The sequence below is a fragment of the Sycon ciliatum genome, chromosome 10, assembly GCF_964019385.1.
Source record: "Sycon ciliatum chromosome 10, ocSycCili1.1, whole genome shotgun sequence".
In the NCBI taxonomy this organism is placed as follows: Eukaryota; Metazoa; Porifera; class Calcarea; order Leucosolenida; family Sycettidae; genus Sycon; species Sycon ciliatum.
The window spans coordinates 16,491,580-16,509,953 of NC_088652.1; the positions used below are offsets into that span (position 1 = coordinate 16,491,580).

Consider the following 18,374-nt stretch of genomic DNA (forward strand, 5'->3'; position numbering starts at 1 on the left):
GCTTCGCACGCTCGAGGACAAATGGCTCCTCGGGGAAGAACCCACTACCACCTCGGTAACCCGACGGGCACTTTCGGAAACCACCAATGTAAGCGGAGAATGAGCTTCTCAGGTTGACTGAGCGTTTCACCTGAAAAGACAGCACGGGGAAAATGACAGCCTTATAGCAAACCATTACAATGCGGTAAGGAATGCCTGAAAACGCATTGCCTATTGACTTGCATCATCAATTCACGATTACATTGTCACCGATTATGATTTAGTCTTGGTAAAGCGCTCGGAGCAGCGAGCTGGCATGCCTGGCGTGTTCTTAGTTATCGGTTTACGTTCTAACCTGGTGTGACATGATGATGTCACATGATGTCACATGACGTCACATGACGTCACATGATGTCACATGACGTCACATGATGATGTCACTATTACGCTGCATGCGGATGCATGCAAGCCTACACATGTCAGAGCTGGTTGCGTTCGTTGCTTTATTCTCGAGTGGTAGATGGTCTATATAACCATTCGCTTGTCTGATCCAAATAATACAGCACCCGCTGTTAAGTTAAGCTAGTGGTCTACTGAGCCTGTATAATCATTACTCTATCATCCGTTTCACGTAATTGTGCTGATGCTTCACAAATGTGTTATTTTGCCCGTAAAAGAGGCTCAAGCTTCGGCTGATAAAAAACGGTCTAACCAATGTCACCGTTGTCCTGTAACTCAGTGTAGCTGTCAGTTCTGCAAATGCGTGTAAGCACTAGTCTACGCTTACCCTGCCAAGCGTGATCTGGTTCTGTCCACCCAGAATGTGAAGAGACTTGTCCACAGCCGAGTATGCCAGTGTTGAACCGGCCGCGGCGCTGAAGTGAATATTGGCCTCCGCTCCGGGACGATAGGTTGCAGAATCGAACGCAATCTTCACCTGCATGCGCAGAACAGCACATGGACACACACACACACACACACACACACGAATCATACACTGGTATCAAACAAGGACACACATCACTTTCCCTGTATTGCTTATGATCGTCTGACTGTTGCAAGGTCAACATCTAGTCCAGTTCCCAGAGTCATAATGATTTCTGATGACAGCCACGCACAGTAAGGGCATTCAAGTCTGTATGACAGTGTTCAAGTTTGTATGCATAGTCCTTATGGTGTCATGGCATGACACTCCTAGAACATAGAACGAAGTGTTCACCTCTTTGATACAGAAGAACCTGTAACTAAAGACCACCGTGACTAGCGACCAGCCTGGTACTACCGACCACTTCTCCAGGCACGGACGGTCTCACATTCATAAAAGGTTGTGCGATGCAAACCTCTAACTAAGGACCTTCTGCCACTGAAGATCGGCGTCTCTGGCCCCAAGGGGTGGTCGTTACTTACAGATTCTAATGTACTTTGAGAGATACATTTTTGAGTGCCTAACTAGCACTCACCTGATTCTCGAAGATGGTGCTGACTTTGTAATCCAGAGTATCCACTGCCATCTCTCCACTGGACAGGGTGACATAGACAGTCAGTGTTCCTCTCGGTCCCATGCGAGCGCTCACCGGGAACTCCAGGAACAAGTCGCACTGTCGGCGACAGTTGCACGGGCAAGTGCGCGGCGCCTTCGTCGGGCCCGGAGGATAGATCGGGAAGCGATGCGGGCGAACCGGGTCGGGACGCCGCTTGATCAGCGTGACCTCCGACAGTCCCGGACTGAATCCGCTGCCGTCGTCGACGGGAACGGTCCCAGCTTCGGTCGTCACCTCTGCTTCGGTTGTCATCGGTGGCTGAGTGGTTTCTGCGTATAATTCAAAAATCACGTCACATCAAAGTACCGGTTAAAAGAGTGTCCTGACTGACAACCCAAAGCATCTGGAATTTTAGAATTCCGACCGAGCAATTCCCCAGAATACTCCAAAATTTACAATTGATTTCTGCTCCATTTCTAGGCCCGGAACTTGGTTAAATGTACGGTTCGGAGTGTGAAATGTGAGTCAAACACGAAGAGTGTGTTCAATTCAGAGTGGTCAACAGAATTAATAATTTTGCTGGAGTGTGTATTTTATGAATGTTCAATTTGAAACTGGGATGTTGAGCCAATAATAAATGTAGAAAGGAAAAGGACATATGTGCCAGTACTCTGTCAGTTTTGTGCCTAGTTGTTGCACTTTCTGACTGTATATAGTATCTGGTTACAGTGATGGAGAGTTACTCTTAACTCGTTTCCATATGTCCTTTTCCTTTCTACATTTAATGCCTGCTTACCTTCAGATTCAGAGCAGTCACCATCCACTGAGTCCATACCGCCTCTCTGTACATCCTGTGTACCAGAATGTACCACGTGGCCACGGGCGTTGATCTGCAGACACACGCATGACATGCACACACACGGACACGCATGGACAAATGTACGAGTTACACTGGCGGACACACACACGCACACACATTATCCAACTCTCTTTGCCTGACAATGCCATCTACAACACACCTGTCGATTCCATTAACCGCACATATTTCATGCTGATACGCCATGTCACTAATAAGTAGATATTTCCACATGCCTCTGAATGTGTCAATTCAAGGATGCCTCAACCTCGTCACCAAATAAGCAACTCAGGTTAACGATCATTGCCAAATGTATGACCCCCGTATGATTATTTAGGCGGGCAATGCAAGATTTTAAATACGAGAACTGTTTATATCATTACCAGTTGTATCCGCACACATCAACCAGTGTCACAAACTAACCGAATAGCGTATGTTGTAGACGTCTTGCTCGTGGCAAGAGAACAGGCAAAGAGGAACGCGAGCAGTTTGGCCAAGCTGGGGTGTCACAAGACAAAGCAGAAAATCAAGAACAAGGTAGTAAAGTCATCAAACTCTTAGTTTAGTTACAGGCACAGGATTGGAAGGTAAAGACATTCATGGAAAAGGCACAATCATGACCATCTCATTGAAAAGAGAACCCACTGCCCTGACAGATGGTCGGTAGTTTACCAAATGAACAACGGCAACAACCAAAGGTAAATTCTACGGGTCTTGAGGGCTAAAACACAAGCACAGCTACATTTTGGGGTACACAGGTGCCGTACCTCGTATTCGGGCCCGATCAGAGAGTTGGTGACGAACGTATTGGTTGGCGAAAACTGGACTTTGTAGGACTTGAAGCTATTAACTTGCAGCGGTCTTTGGTGCTTCAGCAGCTTTGCCTGTATGAACAAGTGAAGTGAAACAAAACACGAAATTCAATTCTCAAACGCTACTTGGTAGGTCCGGGTATTGACTCGGTGAGATTATTTCATTAGTGATTTATCGTATCTCCAAGGTCAAATCTGCTGATCCACAAAAATCTGGCTAAGATGCCCATGTTGCCTATACCCCGATGTTTTATGTGCACCAAGAACATTCAATATGCATTCACACACACACACACACACACACACACACACACACACACACACACACACACACACACACACACACGCACACGCACACGCACACGCACACGCACACGCACGCATGCATGCCCGCGCACGTATGGAAACATGCATATACACACAAATAGAGTTTGAAAACTGGAATGTAATACCTTACAATACGGAAGGTGTGCATGTGTGTGTGTGTGTGTGTGATGGGGGTTGGAGTGGAACAAGAATACACCCCAAAATTGTTAAATAGGGTTGAGCCCCAGAACAAAACTATGTCAACTTAGGTAGTGACTCCTCGGGCTATGAGCAACGACAATCTAATACTATCCAGCTGCATGCAAGTCCACTCACAGCAGTAGACACACATCTGTCCAAAGCCGCTCCAAGCTATAACTAACCCTGCAGTTGACTCCGGTCGTCGAGCACGGTGTCTTCTCAATGCGGAACTCGGCGCGACCGGCAGCATCAACAGTCAGGTTTTGGTGCAAAAGGCGCTGTGGTTTTTTGGTGGTGGGGACATCGATATCGCATACCATTTGCACCCTCAGTCCACCATGGCCAACAGGCTCCTCGTCATGACGGGACACTTTCACCTGCACAGAAACAGAGTGAAAGGGTGCAAACATTGAAGGGTGGAGAAGGAAACAAAGATCGCTTGAAATGCAGAGTAGTGAGCGTTGAAGGGAAATCGAGTCAGAGTGAGAGGAGGAGAGACGGCATACCTCTAATAATAATGATACCTTTTGGCAGCACATGCCTGCAATAACCCTCCACCCAAGGTACCATGCAGTGCAGCGAGGCACACAGATGATTCATGGGTAAGAGAAGCAAAGTAAAGTAAATGCAGGTACACGCACCCCAGTAATGCCCATCACATCATTCTGGCAGGTACAGTCAAACCTGGTGTAAGTAACCACCCCACGGTGCAAGCAAAAGAGGTTGTTCAAGCTGGGTGGCCTGTTGAACCAGGTCCCACAGTGTCTGTGTAGAACTCTCGGTGCATGGAGAAGCTGTCGTTAAGAGCAGGTGGCCGCTAAAACCAGAGGTCCTTCACACCATGTTTTACCTCACTACTATTAGAGAGGATGGGTTTGCTCGGCTTCCAGCCGAATCTCACGCGAACCGTGAAATTTATGTTATTTTATTTCTTTTATTGAAGAAGAGTCCTTTAATGTTTTTGATCCCCACTCAACATGTACTATCATTGGATAAGTACTAGTGTCGCAGACGTGCACGTTTCTGAGGGAAAATACCGTAGAGGAGCAGCAGCACCATAGCTTACAGATCCAGAGAGTGCCAGACCTGGCTGGAACTTTCCGCTGTATTTCCCATCTTGAAACTCGATTCTGTACGGGGAAGAGAAGTAGCAAGTGTTTTCCACGCTGCCATTACGCTCGATGCCGGTTGCACCCTCAGTAACGACGACAGACGCTTGCATCTTGACACGACCTACAAACAGATTCGAAGTACATTCACAACGAGCCGGTGAGTGAAAAGAAAGATATGTGTGTGGCAGAAGAGAGAGGAAAGAAGCGAGCGAGCGAGCGAGAGAGAGAGAGAGAGAGAGAGAGAGAGAGAGAGAGAGAGAGAGAGAGAGAGAGAGAGAGAGAGAGAGAAGGAGAGAGAGAGACAGACAGACAGAGAGAGAGAAAGAAAGAGAGAGAGAGAGAGAGAGAGAGAGAGAGAGAGAGAGAAAGAGAGATAGATAGATAGATAGATAGATAGAAAAAGAGATAGATAGATAGATAGATAGAGAGAGAGAGAGAGAGAGAGAGAGAGAGAGAGAGAGAGAGACAGAGAGAGAGAGAAGGATCAGTGTGGTGTCACATAACAAGAACAGGCAACACAAGTACATTTCTCAAAGGGAAGCATTCCTGATTTCACCTGTGACATGAAATTCTTCAAACATACTACTCCATGCAATGAGGTATTTCCTCCACCGGCCCATATAAAAAAAGTGCATGGAGTAAGGTATGCCGGGTCATCATTAAATGAATCTTTTGACTCATACTCATACTCCTGAACATCATGGAAGTGATGATAGTGAGCAAGCTATGTTAGACATAGCAACTTGTGCCGGGATTACGCCATTCATCAGCTGACAAGGCTGATGTATTGACCGGCAGATATACTCACTCAGGATCTGTTGCCTCATCTGGACGAGTGGCAGCACTTTCTTCCCTGTGTAGCCGGGGCGGATTCGGGCAGGGACGTACGAACGGCCGTTCCAAAACAGTTGTCGAAAGGTTACGTAGACGTCACGGAAATCGAAGCACACACGCACTGGGTCCTCTTCCGAAGCTGTAAGCTGCAAACACACAAACCGGCAGCACATGCAAGAGGATAGGTGAACACGAACTACATGTGCTGTGTTTTCTAGAGTACAAGCGGCTATAAGATTTTTGCAACAAAACACGGTCCGTCGGATATCTATTCCATTTCCTACCACCACACAAACCGGCAGCACATGTAAGAGGATAGGTGAACACAAACTACATGTGCTGTGTTTTCTAGAGTACAAGCGGCTATAAGATTTTTGCAACAAAACACGGTCCGTCGGATATCTATTCCATTTCCTACCATTACGTTGGCCTTTGTTCTATATGCCGTAACAGCTGTAGCACCTACTCCACTTTTATGTTTATGTATCTATGTCATTCGGATCTTCCCAAGTTGTACATTGTATTGTTGAGATACCGAATTCAAATATATAAATTGTATCAATACCATACCATACCAATACCAACAATATTTTCCCTTCATGCCGGTAGTTCCACTTCCTTCTGGCATTGCAAAATCACAAGCATATGCACTGAAGATGATACGACTATGGATCCGCAATCACACTGTGACACGCATTGCAAGCCGTTTAGCCGACATGCCTCAACTACAGCTTGCGAGCACAGCATACCTTCTGTTTCATAACAATAGGCATTGCAGTCACTTGGGCATAGGCGTATCTGTAGCGCCGGTATATGCTGGTGTTGGCTGGGTATTCAAAGCCCAGACTCCCCATTGCATCGTTGTTAAGATACATCCAGTTGAGAACGTTTCCGTGGCGTGCCAGCAGTTCAAACTTGATATCCGCGGTGCCCTTGACTGGGCGTCCGTGAGTGTATCTGCACAGGTGAGCATACACATCATGGGTTATGGCGGTGTACACAGGCGTACGCACGCACGCACAGACAATGGGTGATGCTGGTGCATACACTATGGGTGATGGCAGAGCAGACACTATGGGTGATGGCAGAGCAGACACTATGGGTGATGGCAGAGCAGACACTATGGGTGATGGCAGAGCAGACACTATGGGTGATGGCAGAGCAGACACTATGGGTGATGGCAGAGCAGACACTAAGGGGGATGGCAGAGCAGACACTATGGGTGATGGCAGAGCAGACACTATGGGTGATGGCAGAGCAGACACTACGGGTGATGGCAGAGCAGACACTATGGGTGATGGCAGAGCAGACACTATGGGTGATGGCAGAGCGGACACTATGGGTGATGGCAGAGCGGACACTATGGGTGATGCTGGCGCATACACACATAAGTATGTATGTAGCCATACAGGTGCACTAGACCAACCCTGATTCGAGGCTTACAAAATAAGTTTGATCGTGCACATCAATACTATGGCAGCTATGTAGAATCTTCTCTCCATTTGTTGACGATAAGAGAACGTTTGAATATGCAGCATGATGGCAGAGACTCGGTATCAGGAAAGTAAAATCTGTGCAATATCAACTTTATGATTTGCTGAAACACTGTAGCTGGAACTCCAGTCATGCCACACTCACCGTGCATCAACCTCCATACAGTATTCACTGGACTCGTCGGAGAGGCACTTGGTACCATCGACGTTCACCTCAAACTTCGGCAGGACTGCAAAGCAGATAAACGAAAAATCGAGCAGCAAGAATCATGAGATGCCACCGTTTTTCACGTGCTATACGCCTATTGTGAGCGCGACAATGCTGAATTATCCAGAATAGAGGAATTTTGGCCTTCAAGCATATGCCGGAATCAGTACCCGGAAGCGCATGTTGTCCTTCGTACAGTCTGTACAGAGAGCATTGCACCATGCTGTGGCAACATGTGCCACCCCTACTGTCAAGCACCTTTCCAAGCAACGCAGAACAGCTGCGTAAATAGACGACAGGAACAAAATGTATCCACAATCTAGCCTTCAGCTAGAGTAAAGAATAGGCGTATGATATGAATAGAATATAGAAAACAAACTCACCATACTCGTCAACTTTGAATACCTCCTCGACTTCAGCACCCTTTAGACACAAACACAGCACAAGCAAAGCACACAACAATCACAAAGTAACTGTTAGTCAAGTCACGTCCCCGTCGACCGGACGTCACTCATACCACTCGGGGCAGAAAGTAGCAATTCCTTTCATTTTATGGGGCAGGGGCGTCGGAAGCTAGTCCATACTAGTGTGGCCATGAAGAGGTCGGATGTGGGAAATATTGGGAAAAATGGGCCCAAATAGCCCATGTATTCTTGCTTCAAAATCACAAGATAAAACTATTAGTGCGCTGCATGGGCTGCACCTGCCGCGCCAGTTCAGATCCACCTGCCTGAATAGATCAATTCTAACAACGTTTACGGTCAAAACCGTTTACGAACAGACCATACATGTATCAATCATTCAACAACTTCAATAAATTTGTAAACATGCGGCGAGGAGGCGACAACCTACATGAAAGTAAAGCTCTGAAAATAACTACTGTCATCATTCAATAATTTCAAACTCTTCACTCAAGCCCATGCCTCAGCACTGGAGAACCACATGCAATTCTATCTGCGGCGGTGCGGTGGGGTAGTGGTGCATACCGTGAATTGATCGGACACAGTGACTCTCCAATCGCCCAGGACCGGTTCCGACGACAAAGGCAGAGAGAATGTAGCAATGCCTGTACGGTACAGCACACAACAAAAAAGACAATCAGGGCATGGACCAGGGTGAGTGTGTTTGTGAGTGCCGTCAGTGCTGTCTATGCTTGTTGTGCGTGATTCCTCACGTGACCCGATCAAACTTACCATTATTCAACGACACGTTCCTCCACTGGGCCACTCGCGACTTCTTGGCATCCTGCACATAGATTACAACCACAGACGGAAAATCAGAATCAAACTCTAACCAGTTCACCCTCGCTTGCCTGGGTGTTTGGCTGGAATTATCAACAAACCAGCACACTGCCAGCAAGGAGGGGAATTGCCATGCCTCTAGAATAAGCTAAAACTACTAAAAAAAAGCTATAAACTACTCAAAATATGCTATAAACTAGAATTTGAGGTGCTCCTCAACACATCAGGTGATGCAGCCTAGAATCCAGCTAACTCCATATTCGATCGGGGGATCAAAACTAGACATGAGACGCAGGGCAATACACTCCATGCTGAAGTGAACTCAGAACATAATAATTGTGTGGCAGACCGCTCCAAAATGTCTTGCTGATAACTGTCACTGCTGGAAAAACTACGGATAACATAATTATAAACTTTGAAGGGATCAGTCGGGGAAGTGAAAAGAGAAAAACTGCCAACCCCATCAAACTTTGGTCGTTTATTTCAATACTATCGTACCCGTTATTGTGAAAGTTCCTATTGGCCAACTTACAGTGATGTGTACTAGAGGAATCTGGTTTTCAACCGTCAGTGCAATGATGTCATCAGGAGTGGGTGAGATGACGTAATGCCGCAGTGAGCGTGCGGTCGGCACGACAGCAAGATGATGTTAATCACCGGGATATTGCCGAACACACACACACACACACACACACACACACACACACACACACACATACGTACAATGAAGATAGACAGTCCGACATATACACACACACACACACACACGCACACACAGACAGAAACACACGCACACACACACACACAGAAAGACACACACACACACGCGCACAAACCAGGCACGCACAAAAATAACGGAGTCAAGTCTGAACACCCACTATAGTAGATCTTCAAATCAGAATAATGCACCTTGCATGGGTGCAGAGGAGCACTGCTCGATACATTCATGGAATGAGCACATTCACAACTCGCTCCTCCGCTTGTCTTGCCCACCTGTGCAAATAATATTCAGATAGATCAAGAGCCCTCTTAGAGTTTCGGGTAAACACTGTGTGTCTATCGAGCTCTCCCGTCTGGCACGCGCCAACCTGTCCATGCATACGCTAACCAGTCGGCACGTACGCCGGCCCACCCGGGCAGACACAAACACAGACACACAGTACTCACGATGCCATTGACAGGAAGCAGTTTTGTATCCACGGCAACAATACGGCCTTGGACTGAAGATGGGACAGAAAGAGAGAGAGAGAAAGAGAGAAAGAGAGAAAGAGAGAGAGAGAGAGAGAAAAAGAGAGAGAGAGAGAGAGAGAGAGAGAGAGAGAGAGAGAGAAAGGAGAGACAGAGAGTAAGATATAGAAAGGGAGAGAAAGCGAGATTAAGTAAAGGGTAGGTAACGCAATTTTTACAAGACATATGACAAAAAAACAAGGTGTGTGTACAGGATGTATGGATTCAAGTATTGGCTACAGTGGAGTCTCCAAACCTTGAGATATGACAACACAGAATGTAAAATCTGCAAGCAGTTCCCCATAATGTGAAGTACTCTAGAGTGCTAAAACCTGAAACCATTGATTGCTCTGTATTGGACAGCATTTCATCCTGTATGTGGGAGATGCACGAAGATCTTGTAAAACAATTTTCAACAGAGTAAGAGGAATGCAAGCGTTGTGTTTTGTTTCATCCAGGGACTATAAGTCACTAAAAGATGCACGCCTTGTCAATAACAGTTGGAATGCATGTCTTACTGAGACACTGCAGTGAACGGTCTCTGCTGGGACGACAGCTGAATCATAGCTCAGTGGTTAGAGCATCGCTGGCCTTAAGCGAAGGTCCCTGGTTAGAGTCCTAAGTTAGTGGTGACAGCCAATATCTTTCTTCAGACTTTCCGATTTCCGTTCTCTAGTAAAATATTAGACACTGCAGTGTGCGTGGTGATCTGTTGAAGCTTTGTGAATGGCGCTACCGGAACACCTACTGCAAAACCGGGTATTTCCCAAAATCAACGGTTTGGTAGCGGGAACATTCCGGTAAACCAGTTTTCCAGATCCAAAAATGCATTTTGCACACTGTGCCTTGACTGTGTGGAATTTTAGGTCGCGTTCTATTTTAGGTAAAATTTACCTGTATAGAAGTTACCAAAAATTCATCACCAGTGAAATATTCCGGTTTCACAGTACTTACTGAGCTGAGATGGCTTATAGACGGGCTTGTCAAGTTCGATGAGAACGTTGGTGCGTCCCTTCTCGACGTGAAGGTTAGTGGAGTTCTCAAAGCGGCATGGTGAATAGGCGCCGTTTGGATGGCATGCGCCACGAACCGTCACGCGAAGTCTTTGATTACCAGCTTGTCCTTCTGTTGGTAACTGTGTGGAAGAGGAGAGAGAGAGAGAACATTGATGAAGAATTTACTGTTACTTGCGATACGAGCAAGGGCCTTTGGAGTGATGGAGCATTGAGTGTGTCAGTCTGTGTGTGTTTGTGTATATGAGTTTGTGTATGTGTGTGTGTGTGTGTGTATGTGTATGTGTGTGTGTGTGTACATGTGAGTGTGTAGAAGGTATAATTATTCCTTTCGAACCTCTCTTCCCTGTTCGGAGGAGACTCTCGTGACCAGTCGTGGCAGTGAGCAAGTGCAGTACACTGGATGTGAGTTCATGTGTTTTTGTGCATGTGTGTAAGCATGTTGCGTTAGTGCTCGTGTGCATCAACACTTACATCGAAACTGATAATTTTCGGCTCCGCTCCTGTATACAGCGCAAAACCAGAAACACACATAGAGATGGAACATTGAACATTACCTCTATGGACACATACACCAAGAAGTGATCAAGAATCTGTACTCAGTGTCGCCAATGTTTTGAGAAAAGTAGTCCATACACCTACTTCGGGGCATACGGAGTTAGAGAGAGGGGGACAGCGAGAGAATGGATTCACTGGTGGGAAGAACGCAGGGAATGCAGAGAGTGTATGTATGTACACGTATGCATATTCCTGCATACATTTACGTGCACATGTGTGTGTGTAGTCTGTGCAGCTCAATTCATGTCATCCGGTGTACACCTGTGCGTGCAAGAGTGATGATGTTACGCTTTTCAGGCCTAACTTCATGTCTTTTTACCGCAACCTACCTGCCACGATCTGGAAGGAATCGGACACGGAGATATTGGAGGAGGTGGATGGCTCCCGATACCGTCTCCACGGCACAAAGTATCTACGCGACTCCTGGGTATGCGCCGTCAGTTCGACGTTGCAGTTAGGTGCGTGCATCCCATGGACTTTGTCGACGTGCACTTGCGCTTCCAGCGTGCTTCCCAGCCAAACTGTCGCTGGCATGGTGATAGTGTAGTTACTGCACACATACAGGAAGCAAGGAAATACAGTTGTACATTTGCACAGCTCTTCAGCATGCAGGACTGGTGATATGCTAGCCACGAATGAGATAGTTAACAGGCCACATGACATGCATGGATGTGATCCATCCTATCGGTCTGTTTCATGAATCAATTCAGTCTTCCGTGCTGATTAATCCATGACTAGTGTGTGCATCGGTGCGCACACAAAGGCCCTGCGACTCGTACAGACACATCCTAGAAAGATTGACACCACAACTGCAACCCAGAGTTCGTGTCGGACACAACACCGTCCTAGGTGGGGCTCAAGGAACTGTGCAATATAACAGGCCCGGCGGAACCGGTCCGGTTGGTCAGGCCATGACCGGACCAACTTTTGGCCACCAACGTGTGTTTAATGCCGAGAAGGTCATGTGACTACCCTCCAATGGCTCCATATCATACACAAACTGTATGAATGGCTAGGGTATGGCCGGACCAATCACAGACTGGTTCCGCCTGTCCTGTATAACCTGCCGTCGCAATCAGGATAAATAAAGCAGACGTTGGTATAGTAACTGCCTCTACTTCCATATTCGGAAAAGGACAAAAGTGAGATGCAAGTTATGGTTGGTACAGCCTTCAGTAACTAAGCTCAAGAGATTCAGTGTGCAGCTGTCATCATTTGAACACAGGCATGGTACCGTTGGTACATTGGTGGATAGTAGTCGTGGTGGTTAGTACCTGGGGTGGGCCAGAGATCCGGCATAATTATGATTTCACCATTTCCACAAAAAACTGGCGATTTCCTGTAAAAGTCACCCAAGTGGCGCCCTGTAGAGGGTAGGCCAAGGCGCCCATGACTTCGAAGTTCGAATAAGAGAGAGAGAGAGATAACTCATCATCAGTGTATGCCTAACATCCATAGGCAGTATCTACGAGACCATTCAAATCCAATGTTATCATTCTTCTACCTCTTTACTATGAATGATGTTTACTGAGCTATTTTATGTATCACCCTCTCACCCCCCCCCCCCCTCCCCTCACCATCTTGTACATTTCCTTGCTCATTCTTGGAGCAAAACGGTTCGACTGACACTGAATTGATCTCGTACATGTACAGTCAATGGCATGCTGTCCAGCATGACACTGAAGATGATGCGTGTTCTGGGTTTTGCTACCAATTCAATTAATTCATTCCAGATAAAAAAACAAAAAATGAATCGTGGCACCACTACGGCATTTAGTTTCGGAAAGGCTGATAGAGGTGTTCATTGAAAGAATCTCAGGCAGGGATTTGGTGCAACAAGTCACCAAGATACGAGTCGTGTGGCTTCAGACCTGTAGATTCACGCCTGTTTTTCGTGGGAGCCCTTCTCAAGTGAGGACTTCAACAACTGGGCCAGAATAGAACCAAAAGTGCTGGCACCCCGACTTGGCCGACCAGCCAACTGTACAGGACTTGAACGCACACACCAACTGGACATGTCACTAAAACGTGTAAGGATACAAGGGGCACTGTTTCCCAACACGGTGGTCCTCCGCCTCGTATTATATAAACATGCTCTCAACCGAAAATGAGTTACGTACAATCATTATCATAGAACACCGATGCCAGTGATAATTAGTAATTACTTGGTCAGCTGATCGACATGGTTCCGGCGTGCTCCTCCTACGCACCGTCATTTCTGTCGACACCTTGTCGCCGTCGAGAAACGCCGATGAATGGCGCAGTCATCTGTTCGTCTTGCACAAGTGCAATGAATGACCAAGCGGATTTTCGAAACTGCGAGCGACAAAGTACACTTCTCATCCTGCATGACAGGGTGTCCATGGGCAAATACCAGCTCACGAGCGAAATGTGCTGGTAGCCGACCTGTGGGCACCTTTCTGCTGACCATCGCCACCAGTCAGCAAATACGAAAAATTGCGAAGAAGCTTGTTTGTTGATTCATTTCTGGTACAGCTTGTTAGCGCCAAGAATCGTCCACCATAACACGGATTCAAAGGACTAACGCGAGGGTAACCTTTGGAAAAAAACCGCTGGGCTCATCAGCGGCATCCTGTTGGCACAACGACTAGTGGAGCATGGAGAGAATATGCTGCACGCGAGCAATCACCACCTCGAGTAGACACTTCAAAACGCCGAAAGAACACTTCATCGTCGAGTTGTATGCTCGCGTGCGAGCTCCCGCATGGTTCGTTAGCCTTTACCCGTGTCTCTAGCACGTGAGGAAAGGGTAACTTTCAACAATTTGTGGGGTTTGGAACACAAGCAGTTTGTAGAATGAGTAAATACACATCACGCATAAGCACAGATAAGACGTTCACTCGAATGCAAAATGAAGAGTCAAGTCAATCATGAAACTGTACAAGCGGCCGACAAAATCCTAACTTTTGGAACAACTTCTAATGACTTGCTTACCATACATCCATATTTGCTTCAGGGATATCGTCCGCCGTTTGACCCATCACAGACCAAGAGCACATGGCTATCGCTAACAGCGCTCCGACGCCAACTAACCTCGCCATGACGGCGGAATACACAACAAAAATGGTTTTCGTTGGGAATGAAAATGCTTGCCAGAACCCTCGAATTCAACTTCGGTTCAAAAAGGCTCCGTCCCTCAACTCGACTGAAGTGAAGGTTGGAGTAAACAAGTCAGAAGGGAAATTTCTAGTGTCAACCGATGTAGAGAAACTGGCTGATGGCGAAAGAACTGTCACATCACCGGCTTTTATAAAGACCAGCGAGTCGACAGGGTGAAGAATTCGCAACCGCCTGTGGCCTCCACATAGCACTGTGCGTGGTTCGTGGTTGATGATTTCGTGCGGAGTTCAAAGATCCCTTTGTATGAAATTCGCGTGTAGGCTTCGGATAGCGAGTGCGAGTGACAGCTCTCGTCTCGGTCCCCCAAAAAACGGAGCGGCCGGTCAGCAGCATCACGCCAGATGAAGGTCACTTCATTTAGGAATCCTGTAGTTCTACTGACAAAGCCAGTCGCGTGGATTTCGTAGGTGTAGGATCTGCATTGATCCTAGATCTACAGACCCCAACAGCTGTCAACGCGTCCTGGCCCTGTGTCTGTCGAACCCATCAAAAGAGTGCACAATCTCATTCGCGCACTGACTCACTGACTGTATGTGGTATGCGGGTGGCTTCACTGCCACCGTTGAGTGACATTCAGAGATCTCTCCCGAACGCCGGCCAGGGACCATGAATGCATCGCCTGCGAGCAATCAAGGACATGTTGATTATCTTACGATCGTGCACAATGTCACGAGCGCAGCGGAGGCCCACTTTGCGTCGTTGCAGGCGATTGGCCAATTTTCCAATTTGGCTAAGTCTTGAACCATGTGAACATACATCTAAAGTGTGTATTTTGACACAAAAGAGCTGATAGTTGAAAGACGACAACTGAAGGCACTTGCGGAGATAGCGCACGGTGGCGAATTTCTGCCCCAACCACTCGCACCCTGTTCAATATTGTAATTGGCTCTAATAATGGCGTGGGGTTCTCAAAAAAAGTACTAGCTGATAGAAAGAGTGTGTTGACTACACATGGACGATTTGACGAGATAGCATGCAAGCAAGGCAGGAGCGAACTGGGGATCTCTCCGACGAGTTCATTGGGGTTGCATGGTTTGGATAGGGTCATTACTAAGTCTTGCTAACGTCAACCCGCTCATCTCCATCGAATGGCACTGTGTCTGTGGTTTCCAGCTCTCAAGAGACCAACACCAAACCGGCAAATGCAATAATACGAATATGTGCTATAAATAGACCTTGGATGGATGCGGTTTCCAGCTTTACTGAAACAGTGAAAGGGAACGTACTTCTGTATGTACGCCAAGAAGTTCAGGACACCATGGCATATGACATTATGAGCTATACATCATGATATACATTTACACCATCACTCCAGCACAAGGACAAACGGATTTCACTGTCAAGTAATTGCGGATCTTTGTAAAGCATTGGAGATCCCAGAATGCCTCCTCCAAAAGCATGCTGGGAAGAACATTGTATGTTGGGTCTGTGACTTTGTGTATAGAACCTGGGAGAGGACGTTTGACTCATTTCAGTCATGACTAACCTGCCTTGGATTGTTGAGAAACTTCACATCCACTACGATCCTCCATGGGTTTCACTAGAAACACTTTTAGTATCCCATGGGAGTACTTCTCCGGATATTTGTTTGAGTGCTGGTTCGCCTGGAACATGAATTCGGCATGGGGTGTTAACATCGACAGGTGGAGGACGGCGATATCTGTCACGCGAACGCGGTGAGTCAGATTGAAAGATGAAAAGAACAGATCGTCGAAGCCTACCGTCCACCAAACATCCCCAAATTCGGTCATTGCACCTTCTATTTATCAGTATTATTGCTTCCGCAGGACTGTAGTATTGCAGCGGCAAGCAATTATGTAACTTTGACCTGTCAAAATGTCAATAGGAGTGCGCCTGACAGCTGAATGAAGGTGAAGTCTAGAATCGACAAGTACAATGCCCAGTGTGCATGGAATAATGTACAATGTCATGTCCATGGACGTGTGTACGTGTATTGTAAAGATGTCCGTGGGGGTCTTATCGTCCTGCATGACTGCATGTAAAATATCCGGAATTTCTCCTGGGCGGCATCTCAGGAACTTGCTACCGGCTATATAATTGTGTACCTGCACGTATGGTCCATGATCATGATGATGCTACCCAGATATGCATGTACATGCGCGTGTAAGATTATTATGTCATGCATTGTAGCGTTGGCATTCAGAAATGAGACAGAACCTGCAGGAATATTCGAGCTCTGCACGCGAACAGTTTTTTTTCCTTGGGGCCTTCGCCAAGGAGTTTTCAGTATGTTTTATTCCTCTGGTTGTTTTACACTAGTTTTTGCTAGCTGCCTAAATACTCGGAGGTTTCTTCTCCCTACAAAATCCATTATTATAATTATCTCCAGACACTGGGGTGAATAATGGAGTGACGTCCCTTTCCTTTCTACATTTCAAGTAGAAGTGAGATCAACTGTGGAATATGGAGACTACAATACTCGCAGGAAATGATTTACTTGTATTGTCACATTCAGATATGCTTCGTTAGTACACTGTACTTTGTATCACAGTGGACCATGCGATAGACTAGAAGTATGATCCGCAATCCTCATTCATGTTCGTTGCCGAATGAGAGGCTTATCCTTGACAAACGTTGATATCATAGGACACGTACTCGGATTGGTTTTCCATTGATTATTTCTGGACGTTTGTTCGTAATAGACTCTTTCATTGCATAATCAAGAAGAAGAGGATGGAAGATGTGTTGCTACTCCAAGCTTCACGCACTAGATGATCCCAAAACAGTGAATCGGAAAAACATTCGTCTTTCATTGCACATGGCGACAATAACAGGCTTGTGTAGTCGATGGGCTGCTGACGCAAACAATATTCTCAAGTGTAGGAGACGTAATACCATCTACATGTACATGTACAGGAAAACCTGTCAAGGCGACCACCTGTCGTAGAAGACCACTGCTACCAGGATCAAGGGATGCTATGTGCAGTCAAACGACCCTGGATAAGGAGACCACCTGGTAACAGAGACCACATTTTGAAGGTCCTTTGAACGGTCGTCTTAGACAGGTTTCACTGTAGCTAACAGTAACATCACCATGGGAGTGCCATATTGATGGATCTTGCTTAATTTGTCGCTGCTGGCATGACAACTATGCCATGAGTATCGATTACCACAAGCGAGGGTCCCTGGAGTGGCGATGGCATTCAAATTTTTCTTCCAACATTTGGACATTTCCATTTCACCTCTCTTAATTAAACGCAGCTCTACGTGTGAATATGAATACTGTCTTATGCAGTGAATAGTTCATAAGGTGAAGCACAACACAACCGGCACAGGATCACTGCAGTGCTGATCTCTACTCGGCATGTCTCGAGGGCTTCTCCTCATCGAACTGTTTTTTTCAAAAATATCCCCTGGTTACAGTCCACCAGAGTCGGTCTACGACCTACACTGTAGCTGAAAGCCTGAAACGCACCAAGGCACATATGTCATAACATCTTGCTGCCGCGTCACTATTGTACCCGAGTGGAGCCACGAATTTGCCGATCAACTCCAAAATGGTCTGCCCACTACACTTGGTCGTTCAACCTGGTCTATGGCGAACAATGGCGCGAGTAAATGATGAAGTGCAATTGGCTGTTGGCAAAGGATGATTGTTCTTGCCTCGTCGCCTGTTATCTGCCGAATGTATCTGTTCAATGCGCTCGTATCTGAGCCTGAAAATAGAAGCATCTCGCAGGTTCAGTACACCTGGATTGTGGCTTTGCAGCTAGCTCCGCTAAGGATGTCGTTCAAGTGATGAAGCGTTGAAGAGCAGCACTCTTCGTACCCGGTCTACTTTTGCTTTTCCATCGATCAATTCACCGAGTGAAGTGCGTACACATCACATCAAGACATGACACTCGTGAGTCGTACTCACTGGCGTCCCACAATCAATGGTGCATTCTGGGG

At 46.7% G+C, this 18,374-nt stretch overlaps 1 protein-coding gene across 2 annotated transcripts in view; it reads right to left on the reverse strand.

Annotated features, from left to right (window-relative positions):
* The window catches only part of LOC135825807 (C3 and PZP-like alpha-2-macroglobulin domain-containing protein 8), a 35,947-nt gene extending 21,377 nt beyond the window's left edge, over positions 1-14,570 (reverse strand). For both annotated transcript variants that reach the window (XM_065338430.1, XM_065338429.1), the window contains exons 1-20: positions 14,277-14,570; positions 11,651-11,871; positions 11,238-11,266; positions 10,705-10,885; positions 9,691-9,743; positions 9,056-9,076; positions 8,476-8,527; positions 8,269-8,348; positions 7,666-7,705; positions 7,220-7,304; positions 6,331-6,538; positions 5,556-5,727; positions 4,702-4,868; positions 3,818-4,012; positions 3,084-3,200; positions 2,740-2,814; positions 2,257-2,350; positions 1,440-1,789; positions 767-916; positions 1-130 (exon numbers count right to left, since the gene is read on the reverse strand). The exon at positions 1-130 is cut by the window's left edge and continues 68 nt beyond it. In XM_065338430.1, coding sequence (XP_065194502.1) covers positions 1-130; positions 767-916; positions 1,440-1,789; positions 2,257-2,350; positions 2,740-2,814; positions 3,084-3,200; positions 3,818-4,012; positions 4,702-4,868; positions 5,556-5,727; positions 6,331-6,538; positions 7,220-7,304; positions 7,666-7,705; positions 8,269-8,348; positions 8,476-8,527; positions 9,056-9,076; positions 9,691-9,743; positions 10,705-10,885; positions 11,238-11,266; positions 11,651-11,871; positions 14,277-14,383 — 2,527 coding nt within the window. In that variant the 5' untranslated portion in view covers positions 14,384-14,570. The remainder of the gene's footprint in view (positions 131-766; positions 917-1,439; positions 1,790-2,256; positions 2,351-2,739; positions 2,815-3,083; positions 3,201-3,817; positions 4,013-4,701; positions 4,869-5,555; positions 5,728-6,330; positions 6,539-7,219; positions 7,305-7,665; positions 7,706-8,268; positions 8,349-8,475; positions 8,528-9,055; positions 9,077-9,690; positions 9,744-10,704; positions 10,886-11,237; positions 11,267-11,650; positions 11,872-14,276) is intronic.
* Positions 14,571-18,374: the final 3,804 nt, after the last annotated feature.